The 25804-nt window shown below is 31.0% G+C and overlaps 1 protein-coding gene across 18 annotated transcripts in view; it reads right to left on the reverse strand.

The window, feature by feature from the left end:
* The window catches only part of LOC143246310 (uncharacterized), a 219730-nt gene that overhangs the window by 58305 nt on the left and 135621 nt on the right, over positions 1–25804 (reverse strand). For 11 of the 18 annotated variants that reach the window (XR_013025909.1, XR_013025910.1, XR_013025911.1 and 8 more), the window contains exons 3-12: positions 15677–15756; positions 15295–15330; positions 11549–11584; positions 10686–10730; positions 10045–10071; positions 9615–9647; positions 9112–9180; positions 5748–5816; positions 1453–1551; positions 151–195 (exon numbers count right to left, since the gene is read on the reverse strand). Coding sequence is in view for 15 of the 18 variants with exons in the window: in XM_076492814.1 (XP_076348929.1) it covers positions 151–195; positions 1453–1551; positions 5748–5816; positions 9112–9180; positions 9615–9647; positions 10045–10071; positions 10686–10730; positions 11549–11584; positions 15295–15330; positions 15677–15756 (539 nt within the window). In the remaining 3 variants the exon portion in view is untranslated. Of the gene's footprint in view, positions 1–150; positions 196–1452; positions 1552–5747; positions 5817–9111; positions 9181–9614; positions 9648–10044; positions 10072–10685; positions 10731–11548; positions 11585–13654; positions 14950–15294; positions 15331–15676; positions 15757–25804 lie in introns of those variants that run through there. The other 7 variants (XM_076492819.1, XM_076492818.1, XM_076492810.1 and 4 more) reach the window with 5 other exon arrangements.

The following is a 25804-nucleotide window of genomic DNA, read 5'->3' on the forward strand; positions in this document are numbered from 1 at the left end:
AGAGGTGAATGTATGGTTTATGGTTTAGTTTATGAAAACTGTATTAGGAAAAAAAGCATTAACCAAACACAGTTAAGATATTATTAGAAAAAGAAAACATTCTGTAGTTTTTGTTTTTTGTATCACAAGTATAGTATAACAAAAACTTACAACTGGTCCAGGTGGGCCAGGTGGTCCTAATTCACCCATTGGCCCCTAAAAATACAGATACAGTATTATACGTTTATTTATTTTAAGGTGATTGACTAAAAACAAGAAAATTTTAAAGACACAAGAGTTCAGAGTTTATGATACTATTGCTTCCATTCAAACAGAAAAAATTAAATTGTTTGTTAACAATTTCATGTTATGTGTATTAGAGTAATATTAAAACAAAAACAACTATGTATATGAATAATGTTTTAATTCCCAAATGATATATGGAAAAAGAAAAATAAGAGAAAGTTTGCAAAGTATGAGGACTAGTATATGATAAAAAAGTAATATTTTAATTTTATGGATGAAGGAAGCAAATATTTCACATTTAAAGGAAATAAAAACACAAAACCAGCATATCAAGAGAATACAAAAGTAAATGATAATTGGAAAGATGTATTTCAACATTTTATATTAAAGATATATTTATTTTCATAGTAGTAAATAAATTATATAACTTCTATGTCTTAAAACTATTTTAAATTAAAAATATTGTTCTTTTGTGCTTAAGACTCACTGATGGGTTAAGCAATTCTTGTTATCATTTACAGAGAAAATGGGAAACCACAGGTGTGAAAAACTGGAATTAATTATATTAGTAATTGTGAATTTGGCAAGAATCAAGTTTTGAATTTGCTATGGAAAGCAGTATTACTTTACTGGGCTAATCTTATCAATTTTGCTTCAGTGGGTTACACTAAGCTTACTTATAATCAGGTAATTTCAAATGATTCTCGGAAAACACTTATTAAAAAACTTTAATCAAAACAAAATACAATATACTTTCACAACTGAGTCAATATTTTAGATACGTTACATGATTTTGGAAGACTGTTTTGTTAATTCTTAAGGAAATCTAAGGAAAGTATTAAATTTCAATAATTAATTAAATGCAGAGGTGTACATTATATAGCTTTAATTCTTTTAACATTAAAATAATGTAAGAATTAAAAACATATTTTGCATAATTTTAACTCAAAATATCATAAGAATATGGCATTTTATAAACTTCTTTACCTTTATATTTTAATTTTAGAAATACTGTGTAGCATATGATATAGTTTCCAATGTAATTCACTTTTATGGCATGTAGAGGTTCAGGCACAAGAGAAATAAACATTTCATAATTCATTGGATTCTAATATGTTTCAAATAACATCAGTTCTCGTTACAAATAGCTGCTATCATAACACAAGTTGAGCAGAATGATTTGGATAACTACCATAAAAAAAATATATAATGCCATGAAAAACTTACCTGCTCACCAGGCATTCCAGTTTGACCATCAAAACCAGGTAGGCCAGTAGGTCCTGGGGGTCCTGGAGGTCCAGGTGGTCCAGTTTCACCTGGTTCACCCTAAATTGAGAAAAAGTATTCAAATCTTCATCTAAAAGTAAGAAACTTGTGTGGAGTATAAATAAACACAGAATTGTGATATCTAAGAACACAATGACTGTTTAGTTGTTATTAAGCACAAAGCCACACAATTGGCTATCTATGCTCTGCCCATCACAGACATGGAAACCCAAATTTTAACACTGTAAACCTAAAGTCTTACCACTGGGTCAATGAGGGACAGAAGCACGATAAAACACTTGTTTTCAAATAAAATGTAGCAGCATCACAGTACCATGTACAGATGTTTCTTTAACATTTTAAAATTTAAACAAAAACATTGGTTTAATCTCCTGCAAATTATGATCAAATGAACATGATGATCAGAATAGAATTATGTGTATAATACACATTTATCTTTGTTGGAAGTATACATAGCAGATAAAAATTATAACCTCATTAAGAGTTTGCCAGGATACCAAACCTGAAATTCTTGCTCTTTTTTGTTACGTTTACTGTGATAACAAAAAATGGCAGTGGTTAGCTAGCTTCACATGCACTTTGTTATCATTGTGGCATTAATATGGCAGTAGCTTTATCCAAGTAACAAAGGGTAGTGGTCTACTAGCTAGTTTTTACTGTGGCAGCAAAAGATATCATGGCCAACTATCTAATTGTAGTGACTTCATATAAATTAGTTTTTACTTTAGCTACAGATAATTGTAGTGACTTCATATAAATTAGTTTTTACTTTAGCTACAGATAATTGTAGTGACTTCATATAAATTAGTTTTTACTTTAGCTACAGATAATTGTAGTGACTTCATATAAATTAGTTTTACTTTAGCTACAGATAATTGTAGTGACTTCATATAAATTAGTTTTACTTTAGCTACAGATAATTGTAGTGACTTCATATAAATTAGTTTTACTTTAGCTACAGATAATTGTAGTGACTTCATATAAATTAGTTTTTACTTTAGCTACAGATAATTGTAGTGACTTCATATAAATTAGTTTTTACTTTAGCTACAGATAATTGTAGTGACTTCATATAAATTAGTTTTTACTTTAGCTACAGATAATTGTAGTGACTTCATATAAATTAGTTTTACTTTAGCTACAGATAATTGTAGTGACTTCATATAAATTAGTTTTACTTTAGCTACAGATAATTGTAGTGACTTCATATAAATTAGTTTTTACTTTAGCTACAGATAATTGTAGTGACTTCATATAAATTAGTTTTTACTTTAGCTACAGATAATTGTGGTGACTTCATATAAATTAGTTTTTACTTTAGCTACAGATAATTGTAGTGACTTCATATAAATTAGTTTTACTTTAGCTACAGATAATTGTAGTGACTTCATATAAATTAGTTTTACTTTAGCTACAGATAATTGTAGTGACTTCATATAAATTAGTTTTACTTTAGCTACAGATAATTGTAGTGACTTCATATAAATTAGTTTTACTTTAGCTACAGATAATTGTAGTGACTTCATATAAATTAGTTTTTACTTTAGCTACAGATAATTGTAGTGACTTCATATAAATTAGTTTTTACTTTAGCTACAGATAATTGTAGTGACTTCATATAAATTAGTTTTTACTTTAGCTACAGATAATTGTAGTGACTTCATATAAATTAGTTTTTACTTTAGCTACAGATAATTGTAGTGACTTCATATAAATTAGTTTTTACTTTAGCTACAGATAATTGTAGTGACTTCATATAAATTAGTTTTACTTTAGCTACAGATAATTGTGGTGACTTCATATAAATTAGTTTTACTTTAGCTACAGATAATTGTAGTGACTTCATATAAATTAGTTTTACTTTAGCTACAGATAATTGTAGTGACTTCATATAAATTAGTTTTTACTTTAGCTACAGATAATTGTAGTGACTTCATATAAATTAGTTTTACTTTAGCTACAGATAATTGTAGTGACTTCATATAAATTAGTTTTACTTTAGCTACAGATAATTGTAGTGACTTCATATAAATTAGTTTTACTTTAGATACAGATAATTGTAGTGACTTCATATAAATTAGTTTTTACTTTAGCTACAGATAATTGTAGTGACTTCATATAAATTAGTTTTTACTTTAGCTACAGATAATTGTAGTGACTTCATATAAATTAGTTTTTACTTTAGCTACAGATAATTGTAGTGACTTCATATAAATTAGTTTTTACTTTAGCTACAGATAATTGTGGTGACTTCATATAAATTAGTTTTTACTTTAGCTACAGATAATTGTAGTGACTTCATATAAATTAGTTTTTACTTTAGCTACAGATAATTGTAGCTCATTGTCAACCTTCATTTCTGCATTACTTTGAGCATTAAAGTTCATCCTTAAGCCTGAAACTACAATACCTTGGTAATCATTTTATGCACTCAACCAAAATAATACTAAAGGTCACAGTCGATCATTTATACTTATCAAGAACGCCATACTGTATTATCTTAAATACCTCAGTCCCATAATAAACACTTATTACAGTACCAAGTCAAACATTTGTGGCAGTACACTACCTTGTAAATAATCTGTGGGTGTATTTACACTTATTTAAAAGAAAGAAATAGCTATATTTACAAAGGACTGCTCATCTTCTCTAAAAAAACATAATACAAATTATGTAGTTTGACTACCAAGACCTAAATAATTGAAAGTTAATTCGAACTGACATGTTCCTAGCCATAAGTTTCCTATGGTGTCATTGCACTATCAAACTACTTGAAATTTATGATGAATCAAATTTATAGGTGCAAAACATGTAGAACTGACACCAATCATTAAGGTAATATCTTAATCTTAACATTCATTTATGCTGATTATTCACTATCAATAGCCAAGTTTATTTCCTTTAAAATACTGAATACGAACAAAAAAGAAAAACAAAAGTGTACACCCTATGTAAGAAAAGTTTTATGTTATATTTTTGTAAAACAGTCAATGAATTCCAGTGGAATAATCAATACATGCACATGAAATCAGAATGCTATTTTTACTTGGTGCTATTCAATAATATATACTTATTTGTAGAGATGTATTATATACACATAACACATGTACATATTACATCCAGTATTCTTTTTAATTTCTACTTTTTATTATATTTAAATTCTTAGCTAATACCTTGCATTTGTGAATCCATTCTGACAACAATACTTATAAATAAATGTAGTAAACTACTTCATTTAGGTAATGTTATTTCTCATTTTTTCAGTTGATAAATTGTTTTTATCCTCGCACTTAAACACAGCAATGACACATTGCTAAACATAAGTTTTAATTTAGACACAAGAGATCTAACTTGTTAGTATATAGGACACATTGTCTCTTCAAAGTTTTCAGAATGTAGGGAATGCATAATGTGCCCATTAATAAATGTTAAACAGACTGAATTAACTCATGAACAGTTGTTCAAGTATACTAATAGATTATTGTAGTACATTTGCATTAATCAATGCTTTTATTATACAGGATGTTCGAAAAGTCACTGTGCAATTTTGAAAGCAGCGATAACAGCATTCACTCAGTCTATTTCAAGCCAGTAACTAATAGAGGTGTTTAGAAGCAAAATAAGAAGGATCCAAGCCTGTATTGAAGCCAATGGGGATCACTTTCAACATTGTTTATAATTGTCATTCATATTTACCTCCTGTATTCTATATTGAAACATGTCTGTTAATAAATATGTAAGTGGACAGTAACTTTCTGAACACCCTGTATAATTGCACATCTGTAATGAAGTTATCTTTCATTAACCATTTATCTATTGAATAAATGAATAATAATAATGCAAAAAATATAAACAAAATAAAAGGCCTTAACACAATCATAAATCGGTCAAATGATAAAGCAGTTTAAATGCTGAGAACAAAGAAAATACTAGTTATAGGTCACACTATATACATAGATAAAACATACATAGAAAATGGTATGATAAAAGTGGAATCTTCTGAACCTAAGTACTATTAATTATATATACCTTATTCCTGACAAAATTTCCTGAAAATAAAGGTATAACTCAGTAAGCATTTTGTTAATAATATTTATGAATTTAGATAATATAAAAAATAGATACAAATTGAAAAAAAAATATTTGTAAACCATAAGGCTCAATAAATACTTAAAAAACAACATATTTTATTTAACTACTTATTTTAATAATCAAATACACAGTTCATTACTAACCTTTATTAGAAGGACATCTTGGTCTAACCCTACACCAACATTACCTCCAATTCCTAACCCTTTGAGTTTCTGATAGAAAAAGAATAAGATACATATACATATAAATATTTTGTTTGTAAATATAAAATATACTGTTGTTTTAGCAACATTACCTACATACATACATAAACATCAGACTGTTATGAATGAGTGATATACAAAAATATATATCTTGCTTCCAAAGTATTTTTCTGGCTCTAACTTAATGTTTATGTTTATTTACAAAATTTCTAATACCAAAATATTTGCTATTTTCTGTTTTTTACCTTTTAAAAATGTGTTGAAATAATCTCTTAAAAACAGGCTATATGGTCAAGTGTGGAATGAAAGGAATGCAAGTATATACTCATAGTTTGGCTACATGGGCACTACAGGGGTGGGGATGCAAACACATGGGTGTGAGGGGGACATTCTGTTTTTCACAGATGCAGTTTCAGTGCCTATACAGTTTGAGGCACTGTATAGTAATGGCTGAACAGCAGTAACTGGTTTAAACTAGTATCGCCTAGATTTTGTCCAGCCTCCAAATTAGGTAAGCACGGTAGTCAGTTCACATCTTTAGTCATGGTGACTGGTCAGGAGAACCATGGACTAGGTATCACACAACATGTAACAATAATAAAAAATGGACATCAAACTGAGTCCTTAATGGACAATGGAACAACCAGATCCTTACTCAACCTCAATGTGCATTACTTGCTCATTGTTAACCCACTGTTTTGGCCAATAGCACAATATTTGTTGTAACAAATGCTGATAAATTAGACATGACTGGAGAGGCAAATTTCCAACTTTGTCTGGGAAATGTCATACACTGAGCAAAGGTAGATGCTTCTGATGTGGGTTCAGGAATCAATATTTTAATAGAGAACTTACTGCGGATATAGACAGCACATTTTGTTTTTGAAACAGTAGAACTGCAGTTCTGCAACAAAACCATCCAGTACTGGGGTAGAGAACAGTAAACTGCACACATTAACATTCAAAAGGCAGTTCCCTTTAATGTGCAAGTGATATTCTGTGGTGGGCATGGGTGCAATCTAGTGCATTGTCATCTTCTATTGTGGTTATAGAATCAACTCATAATTATACTGCTTTTTTTTTATTTGGAAAGAACGTTGCACCAGCTCTAGCAGTTATCTAGTAGATGTTATATTAGAGATAGTCCATAATTATAGAAATCTAGCTATTTAGATTACAACTGGCATTAGGATGGTAATAGAGGCACAGGGTATACAGACTAGTTGTACTGCTGGTGTTACAGCTACTCTACCATGTTCAAAAATCAAAGAACAGCTTTCAGAGCACTTGAAGTTCTCTAGATGAGGACTGTATAAACAAACTGAACATAGAGGCATGAATTATGTAAATAGTACAAGGACCTTGCTTGTGTGTTTGTGGGACCAGATAGCCAGTTAGGTCAGACAACAGTCAGGGTATGTATAATAAATCAATCACCATTCAAGCTTCCTTGGAGTACCAGAGATATAACTAGTGCTAAAATTGACTGTATATTATAGGGCAGAGTAATACAACTATCAAAGAGTGTGTGATTATCTCCAGGGCTGATTATGAAAAATAAAGTAGGAACACAAAGGTTCTTTGTGAGTTACTGTAATGATGCCTGCCAAAGGAGTTTCTTTTACCACACAGACAAAAATCTAGATGCATTGGAAGGTACCCATTAATTTAGCATACTAAACTTTAGTTCTTGATGTTGTTAAGTGGATCTTGATAATGAAAGTAGACCAAAAACTACTTTCAGTACTCAAAAAAGATGTTATGAATTATGCATCATGATATTTGATTTGTCTAATGCTCCCACAATTTTGGAATATTTGATGGAATTTAAACTGAGTATACATCAATGAGAGAGATGTTTCAGCCACAATGTTTCAAGCTGCAACTGAACTCATGAGAAACTTATTCTAATGCCTCAAGGATACGGGCTTGAAATTGAATCCAGAAAAATGCAAGTGAGATTTAAAATTTATTTAAGTGTATTTCCTGTTAATTTTATAATAAAATCCAAAATAGGTTATGGATCACACTGTTACTTTTTCAACGTGGTTGTGTCACATTTCCATATTTTCTTATGCATTTTATGCTACAATCTAAAAAATTTAGTTATTATATTTTAACAAAAGCAAGGAAAAGTAAAAATGATAAATAAGAAAATTGCTAAATCCTTAAATTATTAAAACCAAACACCTCTTCTTTGTGAAAGTTAGTTTTCACAACACTTTTCAAATGTTTAACAATCATACAGGTAAAACCATGATTAAAAGACAATACATTAACTGTTTAGAGATTATACGTTGAAATCAACAGTTTTAAAGTTTGTTAGTTGTGAAGCATATAGCTACACAATGGGTTATTTATGCTCTGTCTACTAAAGCTATTGGAATCCAATTTTTTGCATTATCAGCCCTCAAACTTACCAATGAGCCAGTGATGGGATGATGATATAAAGAAAAACTAAATACAGTAATTTGCAATAACATGCAACAAAAAACTTGTTAAAATTGTTTTATATCAAAACATTGACATAAAAATTTTAATTGTATAAACCTGAATATTGACTGCTGTTAATAAAAATATGTTTATATTAATAAGTCAAAAACCTAATACTACCATTAATCTTTTTGTTGTATATTTCATACTGAGATAGAGAACAAAAAAATAAAAGTTTACTACTGAATGTTGTTAAGGGCCTCCCCAAGGCTCAATGGTAAATCTTAAGACTTTTTGTGTTAAAAACTGGGTTTTGATATCTGCAATGGGCACAGCACAGATAGCCCATTACAGTGGTATATTTAGGTAGGGGCCAGAGGGAGCTCAACCCCAGAGCCCATAGTCTTAATGAGGCCCATTGATAATTTTATTCTATGTAAAATTATATGAGATGTAGGGTCCACACAACCTTAAATCCACCACTGGCTCATTGCATAGATTTATGCTTAACTACAAACAAACAGTTTGTTTGGAGACAAAAAAGAAAACAATGTAATCCTTTTGATGCAAAAGAAAAATAATAAATGCAGCTAGCTAATATGATATTAAATGAAATAAAACTCAAGAGGTGAAGTTTAAATTCATTATATTACATATAGCTATAAGACATTTTCAGAATAGGCAAGATAAGTACATGCTAACATGTTTTATCCAAAAAACCCAGAAAATTGAAAAGTCAATAAAAATAATGTTTAGAAAGAAGCAGACAAACTGCAATTCAAATATGCAGGGTTAGTGGTGGAGAGTTAGACATCTGGACTCTAGGAATATGTTAGCCTTTGCCCTTCCCCAAATTATACATTTAACTGACCTTCATGATGGTTATCTGTGACAAGCCCAAATGTCCATTCTCAAGGCTAGAGATGGAACGTTTTACTCCCTGAAAATTGTCACAATCATGAGAAAATGTAAAATAATAAGGCAAAATTAAACTAACTTCAATTGTTTCAATTTAAAATGCAAGGGCTCTAAATGAAAAGTTTATTTGTTTTGCTAAATATTTGAATATTTAGCAAATTTGTTTCTACACAGGAGTAAAACATACCTGGAAATCATAATCTTTCACACATATATTAAAAATAGTTGTATTTCTTCAAAAACATAAATTCTATAATTTATGATTAATGTAGAAGAACAAAATTCTTCAGATTTTTTTTGCATTCTTTGAGTTTGAAGTAGCTTGGAAAATTTTACACCTCAAAATAACCCATAGAAGATAAAAACTGTTGGAAACCATTGTTTATAAACAAAAAAATTAAATGTATACCATTTTTATTACAAAACACACAGACTGAAAACAAAACTGTAACTTACTGTTGTTACTTGTACATCAAATCCACTATCTCCCTGAAATAATGAAACAAGTAAAGACAATAAGTTTCACAAGCATCCTTTTTCACACTTTAAATAAAAGTGAATGGTTGAAATTCAATGGTTAATTAAATAAGATAGTTATAGTTTTTATTTCATATAAAATTATAGCTAATAATGTTGTATCTTCTTTGTTGTGGAATTATAACTATATTTTATTTGGGTAGTATCAATTTAATTTATTTGTATAAATACTGTTTTAGTCACATTATTTATTTTACCTTCTACAATGTATAAAAACATTGTGAGTAAATTTCATAAAACATTAGTGCAATAATTCTACATGTAATACATCTTATCTAATAAGAGCAAAGCAAGTATACTGTTAGCAAAATTTCATAAATTAATATTGTGTTAAGGAAAATTATTTTACCTTATTTCCTTTTTCACCTTTTTCCCCCTGAAATAAAAAAGAACTAAAATGTCATAGCAAAGGATAAATACATATATGTATGATAGAGGTATTGCTAGGCACTCAGTGTTTGTACCCTAAATTCCCAGTTGGTGTCTTTTAAAACCTTGTAGTGCCTCTGATGTGTATATTGTGCTCTTAATTCATAACTGACAGAGTAGATTCAAATATTTTTAATTTAAGCTCATGCTTCTATTTGCACAAAATATGCAATAAATACACAACATTCATATTATGATAAAAAAAGTGCTTTCACTAAGAATGAGTTAATTAGATTAAAAATATTTACAGCGTGAAAAGAGTAAAGATATTAGTTAGAACTGCAAAATTTATCACTTATCTTGGCAATGTTTCTTTTCTTTTCTGATAGTGATATGGAAACTGTACTTATACTTAAATACATAAGGAAATAATTAAATGTTACTTCATATAAACTTTATAAGAACAAAGCATGTTGTAAAACAGAACTATTACTAAGTATGTACAGTTTCTTATCTGAAATATACAAATCAAATTAACTATTTCTTCATGGTTGTGAAAAAAGAAAATCCTTTTAAATACAACACGTAGTACAAAATGTTTAAATGTGTCCACTAACTAACCTTTTCTCCATTCAGACCAGTGAATCCAGGAAGCCCCATTGGGCCCTTTTCAAAACATGCATTACAAAAAACAAAAAATGAGGTTCACTAACCATGCAACACTATAGTGGAACATGCACTAAGATTGACAGATATATAGCATCAATGAAAATATACAGAACTCATACAATTGGTAAGAAAAACAGCCAGACAAATAATATAAAGAAAATAAATTATTTTCAAAAGTATACCAAATATCTAATCTGAACTGTTATACACAAATAATACACAATTTATATTTTGTTTCCAGCATATGAAAAAAATTAAACTAGAGTATATGCATGCTATTGCAATCTATCTAAAAGCTTCACATTATTGTAATAAGAGATACATGTAAACAATTTACTAGTTTTACTATTCAAACATGCTTTATTTTCAGTTATATATTAATCATATAGACTTATATTAAACTTTTGAAAAACATATTCACGAGAAAGCACATGCAAGTTTCACGTGAACAAATTTTCATAAAATTCAGTAATACTATAATAAAACTGTGTTTCCCTAAAGAAAATGGCTTCAGTTAGCATGCAGTATCAAATTATTTTGCTGAACAAATACTTTTTATTACTTTAGTTCAGCCTGAAAAGTACATACACATAATATTATTGCTTAATTTCAAGACAAAGTTAAAAACATTATAGATATAAGAAGTATTATGAGAGCTCCACATATAAAAGTTAACTACATTTGAAATGCTTTATTCTTACTGAGACTTCAATTTCAAATTCTACCACATGAATAACAATGTATCATATGCATCTGAACTATCTACAATTTAAACTACGATAACGTGATCTAAGTACTCCATTTTCAGTTCTTACCGGATCACCTTTTGGCCCATCAATTCCAATTGCTCCCTATATAATAAAAATAGAGTCAAATACTAAATATATATCAAATGTGATGTATTCTTCACAAATGGCAACAGAAAAATAATAAAGACTATTTGTTGAATAAATTTCAGTTGACATTATTAGTGTTCAAGCAACAAGGAAATTTTATAGTTATACTGTTGTACTACTGTTTTACAGTTGCAGTCAAGTACCAGAAACCAACAGTCCATATCATGTTTACCTGAGAGTAATATTTTGTGAGATCTTTCTATAGGTTATTTAAACATGTATCAATGTCTTTGTGGTCATTAGAAAAATATCAATACATTTCAAATTTCCTTAAACTCTGTAATAAGAAATATTTTAAGGTATTTATAAACACTTAAAATGTTATTTTAAAATATAAAAAAAATTTATTTCCATATAGATCATACATAATTCCTGATTAATTATAAATACTGATTTGTAAATGTTTTCTAAAAGATACTTGAATAATGAAGAAGCCAGCACAAGTGTATTTGTGGTTTTGAAGCTTTTTCAAGAAATAAGTTATATTATTTTCTTATATATTTCATTACACATGTTGTACAGATTTTTCACAAAATATAACTGCTTAATATGCCACAAGTGTTGCTGATGGGTAAATCTACTGCTGTCAGTATTTGGTATAACTAAGTTTTGCAGGGCTTTATCTCTACATTAATCATTAGAAGGATACAGAACTTAAAGATGGTTTATTTAAGTTAAAAGAACATGAAGTCAGTTACCAAAAATATTTTTATTTTCTTGATGTGGTAATGAGCCTATTAATTTCTCATCTAAATATTTGCTTACAATTAAACCTTTTTATAAAAGTAATGTTGCTACCATTTCTTTCATGGCTTCATCTTTAGCTAATCACATACATTATATATTTTTATATATATTTGTGTGTCTATTTTTCAAAGATAATTCTACAATTTAAATAGAGAAACAACATGTGGTATGTGCTTGAGACTTTAATTACTGAACTATTGAAGGTCACTAGTATAACGATTACTTTATAATATTTTGTAGTTAGAATAAAATTTTGATGTGGACAGTTTAATGAATGAATGGATAACACATCATTATCACTGTTTATAAAACAAAAATACACGTAAGTCAATTGTGATATTTATATGTAAGTGAACAATCGGTCAGTGTAAAGAGTACCACGAGATCAGACTGCTTCAAACGTTAAAAATGTATATATATTCAATTTAACCCTTGTTCAGATGTTACAGTTAATATTAACAATCAATCTTTAGGTAAAATGGAAATAATTTTATTATTGTAAACATATATGTTTATTCACATTTACTTTAGTACTATCGGTTAATATACTTCGCCTCTACTTCAAGTTATACCATTACGCTGAATCAAAATTTTATTGCATGTGATACTGTGTGAACATAATACAAATCAGTAAAAGATTCTCCTTTAGAGTAAGGCATTAATTACCACATACACAGCCATCTCTACGTTAACATGCAGCTTGGTTCAATCGCTACTAACAGCTACTGAAAATCCCATCAAAAGCATTTTCGATGTGAATAAAAGGTGCAGTCAAAAATGATTGTGCGACTTGCAGGAATGAAGTTTACTGTAAAACTCTTATCAATACTACAAGTGCAGCTATCAATTTGACCGTCAATTTTAATTTCATTCCATTAGGTGGTACACTCAGTCCTTTTTCGGCTGCACTTTGTTTTTCACACCTAAGTTGTTTTTGATTAGCTATTACGACTTTTTATCAATACACACCAACATCCCGTAACATGTAGGGAAGTGACATCCGATAATAACTAACATTAGCTTTAGGATTGTAACCATATTATTCGCAACGCACCTATACTTTACAGAACAAACCGTATTCTTTAAAATAGACAGTAGTTTTAACTCTTTAAAAACAATAATAGCTTTATAGTAACGTAATGTAAACTAGATCAAACGTTTTTTGTCATCACCAACGTACACTCGGTAAAACCACATCAGGCATCATTATTTACTCCAATTGCTTAACCTAATATAACATGATGTTAAACGCTCTGTAAATAGAGTAAATTCACAAACTTTAGTAAACTTATGCTCAAAAGCTGGTAATGAATAATAACCGTCCATCTGTATGATTCCTTGTTTTCAAAACTTGAAGTAGAAACTACTTATCTGGTTCTTTTTTGGTCTCTGCACTTTCTTTTATCCTATAGTTTTGCTCAAAATACTTGTTGGGGAGGGGGATACAAAACCTGTGCTGCTGGGGCAACGGTAATTAAGTCTTCAGATTTACAACTCTAAAACTACGGGTTCGATTCTTGGATAGAGTACATAACACAATCTGACTTTACTATAACAAAAAAAAACACACACACACGCGAGTAAAACCTTCGGTCAAATTTTGGTGTTTTTTTTTTTGTTGTTGTTGTTGAATAACTTTTCCAGAGGATTTATATTTAGACAAATTTGAAACCTAATTGTAGGTTTTAAGATATATCAGTGCTCCAAATTTGAAACAAATCCATGGAAGTTAAATATCTTTTTCTATCAAATAATATTTCTACTTTCAGTGCGAAAGAAAAGAACAAAAGGTAGAAATTCAATCCAAATTTCTCTCTTGTATAATTCCTAAAGGATTGGCTTGAAATTGTGTGTGTTAAGTAAGGGTTCATAGCGCACATTCGAGCTACAGAATATATAAAATTGCTAAACTATCAAACCTGTTAATAACATACAGTGTATTCTGCAGTTCTGGCCGCACAATACACTACCGTGTGACTTGACAACAGAAAATTGTCAGAAACAGTACCGTCTTCTTGCTAGTTTTTGGTTGACTGCAATGTATTTGAAAGTTCGTTTTTTGAATTTCGCGCAAAGCTACACGAGGCTATCTGCACTAGCCGTCCCTAATTTAGCATTGTGGGGAAGGCAGCTAGTCATCACCACCCACCGCCAACTCTTGGGATACTCTTTTAAAAACTTGAATAGCGGGATTGACGGTCACATTAAAACGCCCCCATGCCTGAGGGGGCAAGCATATTTGGTGTGACGGGGATTTGAACTAGCGACCCTCGAATTGCGAGTCGAACGCCCTAACCACTTGGACATGCGGAAGCGTGTATTTGAAAGAGTGAATTAGTAAAAACGCTGGTGTTCTGTTTCTAAGTGTAGCTTGAAAAGGTTTTTACTTTGAAGAGGACGGTCACATTTTTACCTCTTGAGCACCCTAGGCATAGCCTAAACATCGATTGCTAGAAATTATTGTAATTTTATTTTGTGACTGGAAAAGAAAAGTTATCTCTCGTTTCTGATTCTTCATTCTTTACATAAAAATGTTTGGTAGAAAACGATGTGATTGTTCGAGATATCAATAAAACAAAGTAAATCGCAAAGCCAGATCAAATACTTGTTACTTCAGCCATTTGATTGTGGTGTTTAGTTTCGCAAGTAAATAAATGCGAGGAAAAAAACCAAAAAACTTTTCTTTTCACATTTTCGCTATCCATTTCTTGAATTTAAAATACAATGGAAACGTCAGTATAATGTATAAGTCCACTAGATTAAAACATTAAAATAAGTCAAAGGGACGACAATAAATATTTTAATCTTTTTAATAAATAACATTTCATGACCAAATATATAGTGAAGCAATTACTGAAAAAGGAGCTATTTACGACTAAACCCTGTTGCTAATATTCTACAAAAATACACTATATTACCGGAAATCCAGGTTTACCAGGTGGCCCGGCTGGTCCCTGATGAAAAATAAATACAGAAAAATAATACAACTTCAAAACAGTTTTGTAAATACGATTCATAGGTCCTCATACAATAAAAACGAATATACCTTTTTAAATATAATACTTTAAAGTTATTATAGGGTTATAAGGTTTTAAATGAAGTGGAAAAATACATTTCAAACAATATTTTTTAGGAAATAAAATATATAAAAGGTTTAAATTAATAATGGCAATAGGAATTTTGCCTTATAGCCTATGACAGTAATAAAATATAGTTCATATCATTTGATATTCTTTTTATTCTGTAATTTGAAATATACACACGGTCAATATTTTTAGGCCTAAATTCGCTTCAACGTACCATTGGTCCTACGGGTCCTGGTGGTCCTGGATTACCATGTTTGCCTCTCCTCCCCCTTCGACCTCTCTCCCCTTTTGGCCCTAGAAAATGTAAATTATTTGTTATCAAGATGGATTTCTATAATATTTAATTTTAGAAAGGGTAAATATTTGTAGTCTTTTGTAAACTGTCTTGCTTGCCATATCACGACTTTTTCATTATAAGGGCAAATTTTCTCTCTCTGACTTTCAGATGGGCGTGACATTTAGTACCCGTCTAGCACAGACATTACTATTACTTATTTTAAAAAAATTGACCTGTTATTTAAAAGCCTTGGATCTCCCAACAGCTTCACACAAAAAGGAATAGGTCTGACACTGTAAAAATTGTTTCCGAAAATTGCTGTTGAATGATTAGTTTTGTAAAGCACAACAGACACAACCGCTACTTCAATAAAATTCAAGATTCGATCAATCATACTCTGATAACATTTCAAAATCGGTAGTGCGAAGCTAAAAATCAGTTTAAAAGCCATACTCATTGGATCTCAATTTAATTTAGCATCTTTGAGATGAAGTGAAATGTTGCATTTGTCATCGTTGATCTTTGTATACATCTGTGAACTAATTACTGAACATATTCCTAACAAATGTGCTAAAACCAGACAAGGCTTTGTTTGTTTGTTTTATAATTTTCGGGTGAAAATACACATAGCGCTGTTTGTGCATGGCTGTCTCTAGTTTTGAAATGATAGACTAGAAGGAAAGCAGTTAATACACAGAACTAATCATCATCTCTTGGGCTACTCTTTTCTAATCGTATAGTGGGACTTGACCGTCAGTCTTATAGCGTACACACAGTCCCAAAGCCGAGTGCACTTTTGCAGCCATGCAACAACCACGAATATTGTATTCACACTCTATGCAAAATGTGTACTAGGTCACGCACAGTCTTTAGACGTAAGTATGGTTTATTGTCTTAATGTAATAAATTGAAGAATTATGCATGCACTGTGTGATCACGGTGTAATTTTTCATTACACTATTATTTTGAAAATGGTACACACCAAATGTTGGTTTGTCCACTTGTAATATATTCAGTACTAAGTGCAAATTTTGTGTTGCTTACATAGATTCGGATTTTGAACTTTTCAGTACTTGTTTACTATATTTTACGCAAAGCTATTCGGTGGCTGTTTACGCTAACCATCTTTAATTTTGGAGTTATAGACTAGAGATAAGTCAGGTAGTCAACAGCACGCACTACCAACTCTTGGGTTACTCTTTTCAAACCAAATAGTGAGACTTAACAAGCTAATCTTTCAAATCATCTACAGTACCAAAGCACGAAACACAGTTATTTTTTCAGCAATAACGGAACACGAAACACATAACCTCAGATCCACAGCCCGAGACTCAAACCACTGACATTTTAATATTAGTGAGAATAAAACACATATGTAAAAAAAAAAAACAACAGCTTTTAGTCAAGACTTCAGAATATCTTGAAAGCAACATTAATATTCTCAACTAGTTCGGTAAACCTATATATAGATTTTATGTTCAAGATAAATATCGAAAATTTAGAAATTCTGTAATAGAACTAACTTCTCTATAATGGCTTTAACCTTATCCTGCCATTTCACCTATTTCTACAGTTCGTAATTAAATTAATCGATACCTTTGTTTTCATCTGAATATTAGGGGTAAATAATTTTATTCTTTTAATCAAATAAGATACATATGATTTTGTTCGTGTGTTCGACAACTTTTGAATTCTCTCAGCGTTGTGTAAACATATTTGACTTTTGACAGAAGCTGCGCTCACTAAAAAGAAGAGTTTGTTCTATTTGCTCTGTTTTACTGTTAGCTACTTAGTCTATTGGGAAATGAGAGTTTAGAATAAAATGAACAATGTTCTCCTTCTTCTAACGAAATTACATTACCGCAATTGCATTTTTCTAGTCAGGAAGTTTTGAGTTACATCTCCATCTGAAAGGCTAATGTATGTATATATAGAAATATGCTAACTAGTTAAATAAAAATTAGCAATGTCATTGATTAGCAAGAGTAGGCTTTAATATCATTTTCTTATTTTCTTTCATTCTTTGACTGTTGTTTGAGGAAATATATGTATATACACACATATATATATATGAACTTAATGGTATCTTTGAATAGAAAAAGCTTAAATATCGTTTCTTTAATAGCTCCATAAAACTAAAAATATTTCAAAACTTAATCAAATTCAAACTTAAGCCTATTAGACAATTGCAATATATAAAATATTGAGACATAAATTGTTTGTTTTGAAATTTTGCGCAAAGTTACACGAAGGCTATCTGTGCTAGCCGTCCCTAATTTAGCAGTGTAAGACTAGAGGGAAGGCAGCTAGTCATCATCACCCACCGCCAACTCTTGATTACTCTTTTACCAACAAATAGTGAGATTGACCGTACATTATAACGTCCTCACGGCTGAAAGGGCAAGCATGTTTGGTGTGTCGGGGATTTGAACCCGCGACCCTCAGATTACGAGTCAAGTGCCTTAACCACCTAGCCATGTCGAGCATAACATAAATTAACCACAAATACAAAGCATTCACACAAAATAGGGAAGGGGTCTGGAGCTATCTTTAAACTCCAAAATTAACAGTTATCATTAACAACACGAGCCTGTGATCTTAAACTTCACAAAAATTGTTCTGGTTTTAATACTCAGATTTCATAAGTAATATTCTTTTTTTTTTTTTCTGAAACGTAAGGACTTTTTACAAATCGGAAAGAAACAAAAACTCTTAACCAGATCAAATTATTATTTCATTTATCACAATGAAAATTTTTGTTATTATTATGTTTGGATTCTAGAACGGTCGATAAGACTCTCATGTCGCGATTGATCTAGAAATATCTATAAGCAATATTTTTCAACTTTTAAAGCATAACAAAATGTGACCCAATTTCAATGCAAATCATTCACTTGTGTAAAAGTGCCTAGGAAACTTTGTAAACAATTTGTTTGCGATAGAGAATAATGGATGTCATTCTCGGATTCAGGGTACTGGAATTACTGTAAAATATGTAAATATTTCAATACAATAAAACCATCGCAGGCCTGTATTATTTCCATTTTTTTTTCTGTCACACAGACATTGAATTCATTTACTTTTATGGTGAATAACATCTCTTAAAAATAGTAGAAACATTAAAAAGAAATAGTTGAAAATAACACAAATTTTGTTTTATTAAAATATAATCTTTCTAATATTGATTTAGACAGGTGATCTGATTATTTCTTCTCTTTCATTGACTCGATTTTGTTATTACGTCTAAATCAACTACTAATAACATTAACGCAAGCTACTGTACATCCTGGTGGTATGTTATTTGTCAGATATTTATTCAGTACAACAGCCGAGGGTCACGGGTTCGAATCCCCTTCACACCAAACATGCTCACCATTTTAGTCGTGGGGACATTATAATGTGACGGTCAATTCCACTATTCGTTGGTAAAAGAGTAGCCCAAGAGTTGGCGGTAGGTGGTGATGACTAGCTGCCTTCACTCTAGTCTTACACTGCTAAATTAGGCTAGATAGTCCTCATGAAGTTTTAAGCGAAATTCAAAACGAACCAAACCAGTACAACAGAAAAAGGAATAGTTATCTGAAACGATTGCACATTTGATTTTGAAACAAAAGGTTTATTGAATAGTAAGTAGTACTGCATTAGTTGAATACTGTATCGTAAACACATATATTTATATCTCTTTCTAGACAAATATAAGTAGATAGCTTAAGTTACGATGGCTATCGTAACAAAATCAACATATCGTCTTTCATCAAATAAGATGACTGATACTCCTTCTATCATACATTATCCGTACACACTCTCGGACAACATTGTAAAATGATAAAAATACCTTATAGGATTCTTCGTCCGCCGTGTTTTGTTTCGTTTAATGTTTTTCGAAATTGATTTATATGGTGCATAATTTCGGAAACTTTTAAATGTTAAATTTTAACCATAGTAAGATTTTATTATCAAAAAGCGAATTGTATTTATAACTTAGATAAATTAAAATGTCTGGAAAAAATTAAAACTTTGTGAACTGTGGGAGTGTTATATAAGAATTTCCTGCCCATTGTCTTCTATTAAGAACGTTTAATAAAAAGATAAGGAAAATATGTCAAGTAAAAACAAAACATAACTTTCTTCACGACTCACGATTAATATTGGTTTCAATAAAATAAAAAATCAATCTGCTAACACTTTTATTAATTTGAGATGATGTATGGTGAGACTGGTTTCACATTTTAATATAAAGTTCTATATTTTATGGACTTAAGTTTTTACTAATATAAAATATAAATGAGGTATTTGGTGTCAACTAGTCAAAAAACATAAAATTCAGATAGAGTTGTATGTAGTTGTATTAAGCATTTCTAAATTCCTAAGGTATACATGACACTTGTAAAGATCTAAGCCTTAAAGAAAATCAGGCGGATTTGAAAACCTCGTTTTGGACTAAAACAATTTTAATGAAAAGAAATTACACAAATAACAACGCAAATACATACACTTTTTCTATAATAATATTTTTTCTATTTTAAAAATTTCACTACACTTGTTTAAAAATGTTTGTATATTTTTTTTATAGGTAAGCGTTATAAAAATTACAGAATTTTACATAAAATACATTAGGTACGAATTACAATTAAATGTTTTATTTTAATTTTTTCAAGTGTAGTGTGGCCAAGTTGCTAGAGCTGCAATCTCGTAATTAGAAGCTGGCAAGTTCGAGACTTCCTCGTGACATACTTTTGTGTTCTTATGAAGGAGCCTTCCCGCAGTTGTTCATTTCTACGTGGCTGTATAATGGGTGGTTTGTTTGTTTTGGAATTTCGCACAAAGTTACTCGAGGGCTATCTGTGCTAGCCGTCCCTAATTTAGCAGTGTAAGACTAGAGGGAAGGCAGCTAGTCATCACCACCCACCGCCAACTCTTGGGCTACTCTTTTACCAACGAATAGTGGGATTAACCGTCACATTATAACGCCCCCACGGCTGAAAGGGCGAGCATGTTTGGCGCGACCGGGATGCGAACCCGCGACCCTCAGATTACGAGTCGCACGCCTTAACACGCTTGGCCATGCCGGGCCATATAATGGGTGGTTAAAGGTCAACTCTCCGTCTGGGGAAATGTGTCACTATTCTTATCCTCTTGTGCCTTTCAAACCAGGTTTCAGCACCATATTCTGTGTGCTGTCTCAACACTTGACTTCATTTTATATTTTATTTATTAAGATACAAGAGCGAGGTTTTCCCTTCCACATAATTTTGTTTATCAATATTCAAGTTTTTAAACAAAATTTTAACAACCATTTCCAATTTAGCATATATATATAACAAGTAATTTTTCATAACAACTTTCTTTTGATTACGTATAACTTCTAAGAAAAACGGAGAAACAAGTTCAACCACTGAAGACTGCATGACGTGGAAAAATCTGAGCAGTGATAATTGTTTGTTTGTTTTTAAATTTCGCACAAAGCTTCTCAAGGGCTATCTGTGCTAGTTGTTTCTAATTTAGCAGTGTGAGACTAGAGGGAAGGGAGCTAGTCATCATCACCCACCACCACCCACCACCAACTCTTGGGCTACTCTTTTACCAACGAATAGTGGGATTGATCGTCACATTATAACGCTCTCACGGCTGAAAGGGCGAGCATGTTTGGCGCGACGGGGATGCGAACACACGACCCTCAGAGTACGAGTCGCACGCCTTAACACGCTTGGGCATGAGCAGTGATAATTTATTATTTTGGGGGGTCTTAAATAAAATACAGGACAGCTGAATTTTGTTGTTAGAGAGTTACTGTCAGAATAACAACAGGTGTTTCCTTGCCATTATGCTTCAACTTATTAACTGATCTAATTCTTTAAAAAAGTCATCCTTGGGTAGACATAATGAAGAAAACATGTGTGGAATTAATAACAATAATAAATGCCATTTCTTCGTTCGATGCAGATGAATATACATCCATTCATTAAAATTACTTAGACTTTAAATATAATCTGAGACTAAAGTGTAAATTATCGCAACATTCGTAATTATGAGAATAAAAGTGACATTAATTTGCCTTAAGGCATGGTGAGATTATAACAAAATATTGATAGCTTTTATCATTATTATTTTTTTATTTTTGATCGATAACGAGCGGGCTCGGCATGGTCAGGTGGGTTAAGGCGTTCGACTCGTAATCTGAGGGTCTCGGGTTCGAATCCCCGTCGCACCAAACATGTTCACCCTTTCAGCCGTGAGAGCGTTATAATGTTTCAATGAATCCCACTATTCATTGGTAAAAGAAGTAGCTCAAGAGTTGGCGGTGGGTGGTGATCATCAGCTGCCTTTTCTCTGGCCTTACACTACTAAATTAGGGACGGCTAGCGCATATAGTCCTCGTGTAGCTTTGCGCGAAATAAAAACAAAACAAAGAAAACTGTACATCTTATTAAATAAGTTCTAACAAGACACCTTTGGCTTTTAAAGAAAGCCCACGTTTTATAAATTATATAACAATTAATTTTTATATATGTTGAAAACATACAGTGCACACGCGTACACACGTAAAATATTCATTAATAAAAGTTAAGAATATCTTTTATTTATTTAAATTGTAAATAATTTGTTATATGATGTTTAATGTACTTTTTCTGCTGTACCTGTAACTAGGAACACAAAAAATTTAATTCCGACTTTTAAAAAACATGACTTATTGCCTTCTCGTGTAGTACAATGAGTTGGATAACAACTATATTGTCTTACATTACGTATCTAATTCAACCAGTAGACGTATAGATCCGAACATTTGTTTTAGATAATTTCAATTCAGTTTTCTTTGTAGTTTCAATTACCTTTGTTTTTAGTTAACTGTATACACTAAAATTAATCAACGATCGTACATCCTTTAGTTAGCATGCTATCGGGGTAACTTAGAAATAATAATTACAGTCTGATGCATTTTGCTTATATTCATAGTTTCTCTTGGGAATACATGTAATTTATACGACTCTGGTGTCGTCCAGTCGAGTTGTACGACAAACAGTTATTTCTTAGTTTTTAAATGAACACAAAGATATATATCCATTGACAAGGTGATGACAACATTTTTAGTTTGTAAAGAGGTATGTGTGTGAGAGAGACATATTTTGTTAACTTATTGGCATAACGTACTATTTATGTACTATAGTTAAGCATTCTAGTGAGACAAGTTATGTAGTCAACACCATGTGTTGAAAGTGGAGTTTACTTCTCTCGCTGAAGAAAAATATTTGAAAAGTTTCATTTAAAAGGGTTTCGTTTCAACACATGTAAAGGTATACAGTTTTCTAGAAAATTTGAAACTATGGTTGCGTAAAGAAAACTTTACGATCGTTTGTTTCTTTGATAATTTTATGAACTTTAAATGCTTTTATATAATCCATTAAGGAGCTATAGGCAGAGAGTCGATGCATGACTTTGCGTTGAAAACAATGTTTGTTTGAAGTCAAGCACAAAGTTACACAATGGGCTATCTGTGCTCTATTCCTTTTCCCTTTGCTAGAGTTGTAAGTCCGCAGATATACCGCTGTGCTACTGAAGGGCACGTTCAAAACCTACTAAAAACTAACTTTATTATGTTAAGTATGTTATAAGTTTATTCAAGCTCATAAGAGGTAGCGAGTCAAATATTTTCCAAATTTATTTTAAATAACATGAAATTAGAATTTTGTAGGGTAAACTAACAACAGCTTCTTTGTAACTTTCAGAAATATTCGATAATCTATGAGATAACGAAAATTCATGAGGTATTACTCAGAGGTTCGTTTACGTTCCTGTCTTTCATTTTAACTCACGAAACATCTAAATTGTTTTAATTAGTATACATCAGAAAATAATTTAAATGCTACACTTATTATCGATACCAAACAAAACTAAAAAAAGGCTTAACTATTAGTTTTATTTGCTAAATGTTTTATACATATCTTAAATTCTTGAATCATACCGAGTAAAAGAAATTTTGTGTATGTGATGGCGGTTTGAATCATAGTATTCGCACTGTCCCGCTACAATTCACATTAAAACTGGATGATGTGTGAAAATATACACACTGTCCAGTTTCTATGTAAAAAGTGATTGAAGGCTCCTATGAACACAGAAACAATGTGCGAAAAAGTTTGATTAGTAGATAATTATGTTTAGAAAATTACTTTATAATATTCTTGTTCTCAAATTTGACAGCAAAAATTTCAAAAACATCACAGTAAAAAGTCATTTTTATCAGTATTAATGTGCACAAAAATAAACATTGGGAAAACTTGAGAAATAAAATAAAACTTGTATGACAGGAACTTTAAGGTATTCACTTAAATATGACTAAGTATGTTTACAAAAACTTTATTTCATTCATACGAGTATTTTATAATGGCTGTAAGTTGTTTAAAATATGTTGTTTTTCGTTTGTTAGGCATCCTATTCCATGCGTAGCATGAAACGAGATTAGGCTTATGAGTAGTGCAATATTTTTGTGAAATGTTTGTAAAATTCATAAAATATCATTATCTAGAAGAAGACTAACATAAGCAACTTATATGTTTACATTCAAGTCAAAGTTTATGGTTAAAGCCAGTAAGTGAAATCTTCGTATACGGTAATGGTCTTGCTGCAGGTCCGTATTGTAGTAAGTAATGCTAATCTTATCATTGAAGCTACCAAATAATCTGATTACTTTCCGTACTGTAGTAAGAAGATATACATATAAAGCTCGGAGACAGATGCCAGTCATGTAACCTGTATTATTTCCAACAATGGATACACATTTTTAAATAAATGTACATTGTCCAATTTTCGCAAAGAACATTCTAAGAAACAACAACAAAAAGTAAAATCCTTAAATATCAATACTTTCTTCATCGATCATTTTTCGAAGTTCATTCTATTATTAATATCATACAGTAATATCTAATACTGATTTATATATAATTTAGGTCAAATATATAGTATTGGGTTAGAATCTAAACAGTCGTGCATCAGTTTCAACGTTTAAGCCCCCTCCTCCTTTCCTAACAACTTGAAAACATGAATAGTTTCCCACTTCACTGTCAGTTTCATACGAACCAAGTTCTATAACCGAAACAAAGTTTAAATGCAGTTTGAAAAAAGAAAAAATACCCAGTTTAACACAATTATAACTATATGCAGCGTAAACTGTAAACTGAAATATATATTAAAATTGTGCTGTAAATATTTCAGATAAATTAATATTACCTTGGTTATAAAAATATTTATAACTTTACTGATGTGTGTATTTGTACTGTGAGAAGAGATGAACTTCAGAACGGAGGATCGAAGTATTAATATGTGTATGAACTTCTATTGTGGTGTTATCAGACATCGTATTTGAAATTCTAATTTCTCGCAGCTCACATCTTACAAACGTTTAATTAAAAATCATTGACGCTTCTCAAAATTCTTAAAGTGACTGGTTACGGATATGTACAAATAAGAAAAAAGTACTTTAAAGTGCAACTTAATGGTGTTGTTTGTTGACTTTCGCACGAATCTTCTCGAGGTTAGCCGTCCGTAATTTTGAAGTGGTGAGCTGGGGAGGAGGCAGATATTCAAGACCACCCACTGTTAACTTGTGAGATACTTTAATCGAATAGTGGGATTTGACCATCACCATTAAACGCACCCATACACCTCAAGCACAATGCTAGATCATTAATTTTTTCTTCACGAGAAACCGGGTACGAACCATGTAACCTCGAACCCATAGTTTGGCATGCTTACCACTGCGCATTTTAACGAACATTCTGGTTATTCCGAAACAGTGGCTCCCAAACTCTTTTAGTCTGAGGCTTCCTCGATGTGTATAATAAAAAATCGAGGCCTCCCAACCTATAACTTTAGCACGGTGATTGATAAACAGTGCCGTAGTAGAGACAATAATTTCTCCTATGGCCATACTATATCATTTAATTAATTCAAAATAACTTTAGTAAAATTAATTCAGCACCTTTGTTTTTGGCTTATTTTTGGTGGCTCTCACTTTAGTAAACGTTGTCCTAAAAACACTTGTTAAAGACAAGCAGTTATTCTCTCAAGCGT

The sequence above is a fragment of the Tachypleus tridentatus genome, chromosome 3 (genome assembly GCF_004210375.1).
Source record: "Tachypleus tridentatus isolate NWPU-2018 chromosome 3, ASM421037v1, whole genome shotgun sequence".
NCBI classification, from domain to species: domain Eukaryota; kingdom Metazoa; phylum Arthropoda; class Merostomata; order Xiphosura; family Limulidae; genus Tachypleus; species Tachypleus tridentatus.